We start from the raw sequence: 7,104 nt of genomic DNA on the forward strand, positions 1-7,104 counted from the left end.
CATGTAACTTGCCACATTATGATATAATATTAAGAGACCTAGATCCGAACATATAAGTTATATAAGTTTCAAGAGTAATTGTCTTAATATAAAAACAAACGCAAGGATAAAAACACCAATACACAGCCTCTAACATATCCTAGATGTCAAATCCCTAGCAGTCTATTCTCTGTGCAGATCAAGTTTTCATAAGGAAAAATAAAACATTCCAAAAGCCACATTACTATAATAAAAATGTCTCTTCTTCTTCTTCTTCTTCTTCTTCTTCTTCTGCTTATTATTATTATTATTATTATTATTATTATTATTATTATTATTATTATTATTATTATTATTATTATTATTATTATTATTATTATTATTATTAATGTAGCGATTATTATCATTTTTATCATTATCCCATTTCAGCTCAGTGGTACATATATGGCACATTAACAGCATGATGTAATATTGCATCATACATCACACTGGGCTGAGGCAAGCCTGAACAAGTGTATTGGGAATGCACACCAAACCTGATACGACATGTTCCTATGAGTACAGTCCCTCAAAGCTGCCAGTCTGTGCTCTGCTGTCACCTTGAAAAGAAATGCCGCTGTTCTCTGCCCAAAACAATGGCTTCCAGTATTAAGTAAGTATATTTTGCAAATTTTTTTGATAAATATGTTCTTTTGGTAATTGCATGTGTTGAACAAGTAATAAACGGACCTATCTATTTAACTTTCATATTTGTCTAATTCGTTGTTTTTTCTGCATATCATTTTATATTTGCTATGCCATATATGGTTCGCTGAGCTAATGCAGGTACATTTTTTTTTCTGTGTACACATATTTTGTGAATATCTAATTTTTAGCATATTTTAAATCCATTTCATGTTTCATATTTCAGATCTCTGACTATGCATGACATTTTAGCAATATTAGAAGAAGACGATAGTCATGCAAAAGTTTACATTGAGCCTACAGATACGGGCCTATTGACTGATGAAGACTCTGCTGATGAAGACGATAGTGGATTGATAGATAATTTGTCCGGGAGACAACTGACTAGTAATGCTGAAGCTGTTTTCCATGACGGACGACGTACAACTGAGGATGATTGTGAACCTCAACTGAGTGGTAATGATGAAGCTATTTCCCACGACGAAAGTCGTACTGCTGAAGATGATGGTGCGGCTCATAGTTCTTCACCTATCAATAGCTATAAGACTCCCAAATGGAGTCTGACAAGAAATGAAGCTATCTATCAAGCAATGAGAAGAAGATTTGAAAAAATCATGCAATTCATTAATTTTTCTGATAACCCTAAATTAGATACAACTGACAAATATGCCAAAGTTCGTCCACTCGTTAGACATCTAACAATGAAATTCATTGAGCATTTTCAACCCGTGAAGTCACTCTCTCATGATGAAGCAATGGTCGAATATTATGGTAAGCATGGGTGTAAACAGTGCATCAGAATGAAACCAATTAGATTTGGCTATAAAGTTTGGTATCTAAATTCAGACGATGGTTATCAAGTCACCTTTGATCTTTATCAAGGACGTACCTATGAAGGAAATGAAGTGAACGAGAAGGTATTTGGCAAATGTGCTGCTACAGTCTTGAAAAACATTGATTCGTTGTCAGAAGATAAACGGTCACTTCCATAGAATATATATTTTGATAATCTCTTCACTTCATTTCAACTTCTCACAGAACTTAGGGACATAAATTATGGTGCTACAGGGACAATAAGAGCAAAAAGGCGTAAACACTGTCCTCTGAAATTGGTTGATTCTATAAAAAAACAAAAGAGAGAAACGTCAGAGTTCGCTACAGACAAGGTGAATGAAATAATGGTATGTAGATGGATGGATAATGCAGTCGTATCAGTGCCATCAACAGTCCATACAAACAATGCCTCAAACAAAGTAAGAAGGTACTCACAGAGCGAGAAAAAGAATGTAGAAGTTGACTGTCCAAAGATAGTTCAAGAATATAGTCAACATATGGGAGGAACTGATAGGCAGAACCAAAATGTAAACAAATATTGTATTGGTATTCAAGGGAAAAAGTGGTATTGGTGTATATTTACTTGGCTGATTGATGTAACAGAACAAAATGCTTGTTTGTTGCATAAGAAGTCTGGTGGGGGATTATCACAGTTTGAATTCAAGGAACAGATTGCTCAGACATATCTTACTCGGTTTGGTACACCACCGAAGGGAGTTGGGAGACCGCCATCCTGCTCAACAAAGGGTGACAAACGAGTGTTAGAAGATATTCGTTTTGATGGAATAGAACATTATCTTGTGGAAACACAAGATAACAAAAGAAGAAGATGTGCTGGGGAAGGATGTAAGAAAAGACCTTTCAGTCAGTATAGCAAATGCAATGTAGGACTCTGCTTGGCATGTAATCTTTCATTTCATACTAAATAATGATGATGCGATCTAAATATTTACATTTTGATCAATGTTATATTTTTTTTACCTGTTAAATGCAAGTGAAACTTGAAGTTATATGTATTTCAAAACAATTTGATGCTGAGTAAGAATTTAGTAGCTCACTCTAAGGTTCAAATGTTTGTTTTAGTTGGAAATTTTACAGTGTTTAGCATCATCTTGCTAAAAATATTAGAGGTTATGTATTATTGCTCATTTTAGATTTGTAATACCCTAAAAAAATTTAAATAAATTATCAATTTCGAATAAATAAGTGTATATCGGATAGAGCCGTTTTTTTTTTAAACACAAAAAAATTGTACTTGGATGTGCTCAGTGGTACATATAAGGCACATCCTATTCTAGAAATATTATTGCAGAGAAATGTAAACCGAGACGTTTTCCTAATCATTTTGGAAGAACAAACACAAAAAAATGTTGAGTAAGATGAAATTGAAACACAAAAAATAATTGGAGCTGAAATGGGTTATTATTATTATTATTATTATTATTATTATTATTATTATTATTATTATTATTATATTATTATTATTATCATCATCATCTAGGCTACAACCCAGGTTGGATATGCAGGAAGCTATAAGCCAAGAGCTTTAACAGAGAAAAATAGCTCGGTGAGGAAAGGAAGTAAGGGAATGACGAGACTATAACAGAAGTAATAAAAATAAAAATAAGAACAATAACAACAATGAAATTTGAAAACAACTTGAGGAAGTCAAATAGGATAGAATAGTGTGAACGCACGAACATTCTAGCAAGAAAACTCCAACCCAAGACAGTCAAAGACCATGGTACAAAGGCTAAGGCACAACCCAAGACTAGAGAAAATTTTTCGACTTTGGATTATTCTTACCATTGCTGAAAAATTTCTTCTATCCTTATCAAGAGGAAAGTAGCCACTGAATAATTACAGTGGAATAGTTAACCTCCTGAGCGAATAAGAATTTCTGTGTTACTAGATGAAGGAAGACAGAGGAGATTGTGGAACAACTAAGCGAATGTATTCGATATATGTGTACGCAAAAGAAACACGACCCGTAACTGAAGTGAGAGATCCAATGTAGAACATTTTGACCAATCAAATGGCTCCAAAACTCCCTTTTGGTAGTATCTTAACGGGTGGCTGGTGGAAGAGCCAACCTACTATCTAGAAATGGGAAGAAGCATTAATGCTGGTTTGACCTCTAAATATGATTAGCAGCATACGCATACATACATATATACATACATACATAAACATTCTCTCTCTCTCTCTCTCTCTCTCTCTCTCTCTCTCTCTCTCTCTCTCTCTCTCTCTCTCTCTCTCTCTCTCTCGTGTATATATATATATATATATATATATATATATATATATATATATATATATATATATATATATATATATATATATATATATATATCACAACGAAACATAATCATCAATAATATATTAAATAGACACAACAATACTTACTTTCAATACTTCGTTTCGCAAACCCTTTTTCTTGAGAACAGATTGGAGACGTGCTGGGAGCAACAGGGCATACCCCCTGAGCTTTTCAGGTGTGAAATGACCTGAAAGCTGGCTGTGTCGGGTACTCTGGTCACTACCCAGTCACATTTAATGATGACTGGGATAGTGTGCCAACATTCGGTGACCTGCCGGCGCCTGGCAGGTCGCCGGCAATCCAGAGGCCTGCTGGCTATAAGTATGATCAATTTTCTGCTGCCATTGAATTAAGTCTGAGGTACTAGCCTTGCCGGCAGCAACTATTGTATATGAATATACAGTGGCCAGTACATCTGTAGTATAGTGCATACTACAGACAGAAAACTACAGCATGTAATTATACAGTAGTAAAATTTTCCAACATACTCTCTGTTTCCAGGCACAGTCTATTGTTGAGACCTTATAAGATTGGGAAAGGAATTCCCTTTTCTTTACACTGATAGATGATCAATTACTTGACCCTCATTATTAACTCTTTTGGAAGTGGGTGTTGTTCACACTACTCTATCCTTATAGGTTAGAATCTTCCTTCGGGCCTCTTATAGAGGATAACCCTAGAATTAATATTGAGGGAGGTCGCACCAATTGGCTGGACAGGAAACACACTTATGTATCTTTCCTATTTCGTTTCTAGCTTACCTATCCTAAGCTTTATGCAATAAAATAAAATGAAATTATTATGATAATTCTTATTATAATATTTAATAGTCTAGTGAGATAGACTACATTATACTTATTTTATTTTCCTCTCTTTACAAGAGAACTATGTCAAGTGCGATAGCGTTTTCTGCAGTGTTGGCCCCAGGAACTTCTATGGCCATCTGGGGTGTAGGACATTCTCCCGCTGTTCCATCAGCAAGGTACCTCTTAAATACTGGGACCTACAGGTATGTACAGTATGTAAGGACCTGATATATGAGGCTTTTGAAAATCCCAAGACAGCGGAGTTAAGGGATGCAGCTCGGGGCAAGCTGCACAAATGGGTTCGTGGTTTTCAAAAGAATTCTTGGGGCCTTACCTCCCTACTTAATGGATGAGAACCCTTCTATTCCCCGAAGCATCTGCTGATGCTGTCATTCCTCAGCCTCACCCTAAGATTCCTTTTGTCCAGATATCCATTGACACTGATGTCTTGGATGCAATGAAGGACATCCATCTAGATGATGAGAAGAGGTGTCAGAGGACACCGAAAAGGACCTTCTGGTGGAAGGTCGAGAAGAGGAGTCAACGGTGGCTCCGTAGACGGAAGAAGAGGAAGTCGAAACAGTCTCTGTTTCGTCGGTTCCTGCCCCAGAACCTGTAGCCTCTACGTCCTCCGCTCCTCAACCTGCGGGGTCAGACGACACCCTGTCTGACATCAAAGTGATGGTGGAAATGTTGGAGAAGAAGAGCGAACAAAGGGAAGCTGAATTCAGGAAGGAGATTCTTCAGATTACAGTATCCCGTGGGTCTCAAAGGAGACTAAACGTTAAGGATCTTCCCTCATGTTCCGAGATTAACCCATGGAGGCAAACCAGGTCCATGCCAATAACTTATGGTAAGATCTTTATTTCAGAAAAGCTTGGAGCTGTCCCTATTGAGGACGTCGAGTTCTGGCACAGCTTTGAGTCCTATCCAGACTACTTCGTTCATCTAGGGACGGAACCGGTAACCAAGGAGGAGACAGAGCCTAAGGAGGTCATAGTGCTTGACCATTTGAAAACTCAGGCTTTGCTAGCCAGCAGCCTGAAGGACAAGGGCTCCACCAATTCCAAGGTGACGGCCCTAAGCAAGAAGCCTCCCTCTTTTCTTGCTCCAACAACTATCGTTTTACCCTGTGCAGAAAAATCATTCAGGCAGTGGAAGCAGGGAAACCTTGCCCTACACTGGAGAGGTGTAGGCCTCTTTCCCTAGCCTTGCCGTCGGATTATAAAGACTGGAAGGATATTCAACTTACCTTCTCATTCGGGAAGTTGGAGGCTGATACCGCTGGACGTCAGTTCAACGAACACCTCCCTAAGTTGTCTGAATTTCTCCTACGTAGGGAATAAGATACAAAGAGAGGCTTGTTGCCTCTCTGTCCCTCCAGGTGTCCATGGAGGCAATGGCTAGTGAGCAAAGAACCCCAGACATGTTCATGGTCATGGCCAAAGCACGTTTGGCAACCCTAACAAAAGATTTCTACAGCTTTGTTACGGCAAAAAAGGGTTGTAGAGAGTTCGTGTTTGCTTCGGCTGCAGTTAAACACGAGCCCAGGAAGTTGATATTTTCCAATATCTGGGGGGAAATATCTATTTCCAAACGATTTGCTCAAGGAGATAGTCGACAAGGCTGCCTCGGAGAATAAGAACCTTCTCCAGAAGTGGGGCATGTCGGCAAAGAGGAAGTCTTCCTCGGATGAGGGTTCCCATCCAAAGAGGAAGACAAAGACGACAAGAGTGCCAACTCGCCCTACAAGACAACAACCGCTTCCCGTGACCTCGGCCTCACGGATGGTGGCAGAGCCCCAACCCAGCTACCAGTTGGTACCACAGCAGGGGGTGACTCAGTCACCAGCCTTTACTCCAGCCTATGAGTGGCAAACCACTACCTTTCGCCCTAAAGGTAGGGTCAGGTAGAGATTCCTCTACACGTCCCTCGAGAGGAAGAGGGGGTAGGGGAGCAAGCGGTCGAGGAGACAAGTCCTCAGGAAACCAGAGTCAAGGAGATGCTTCCGGTAGGAGGAAGACTCCGACTCTTCCGTGATTGCTGGACCTTTGATCCTTTGGCCAACAACATAACCAAGAATGGACTAGGCTGGAGCTGGAAGACAACTCCACCAACATTTCCTCAGTTCTTCCAACACTCCACCCCCATTCTGGAAGATTATACCCGAGAGCTCCTGAGCAAACGGGTAATAAAGAGGGCAAAGTCCATCAAATTCCAAGGAATGCTGTTTTGTGGTCCCAAGAATGACTCAGAAAAACTCAGAGTCATTCTGGATTTGTCGCCACTCAACAAGTTTATCGAGAACGACAAGTTCAAGATGCTGACCCTTCAACACATAAGGGCCCTGTTGCCCAAAAGGGCATTCAGAGTCTCCATAGGTATGGCAGATGCCTATTGGCACGTTCCGATGAATCGCCAACTCTCCTCCTACCTATGATTCCGGCTACAGAAAAGAAAGTACACTTTCAGAGCCATGCC

General features: G+C 39.4%; 1 protein-coding gene across 1 annotated transcript; it reads left to right on the top strand.

The window, feature by feature from the left end:
- The first annotated feature begins 533 nt into the window (after positions 1–533).
- LOC137657440 (piggyBac transposable element-derived protein 2-like) lies at positions 534–1,655 on the top strand. The gene is made up of 2 exons (XM_068391777.1): positions 534–631; positions 890–1,655. The coding sequence occupies exons 1-2, from the start codon at positions 534–536 to the stop codon at positions 1,653–1,655; spliced, it is 864 nt and encodes a 287-aa protein (XP_068247878.1).
- The last annotated feature ends 5,449 nt before the right edge of the window (positions 1,656–7,104 follow it).

This window comes from Palaemon carinicauda, chromosome 18, assembly GCF_036898095.1.
Source record: "Palaemon carinicauda isolate YSFRI2023 chromosome 18, ASM3689809v2, whole genome shotgun sequence".
In the NCBI taxonomy this organism is placed as follows: Eukaryota; Metazoa; Arthropoda; class Malacostraca; order Decapoda; family Palaemonidae; genus Palaemon; species Palaemon carinicauda.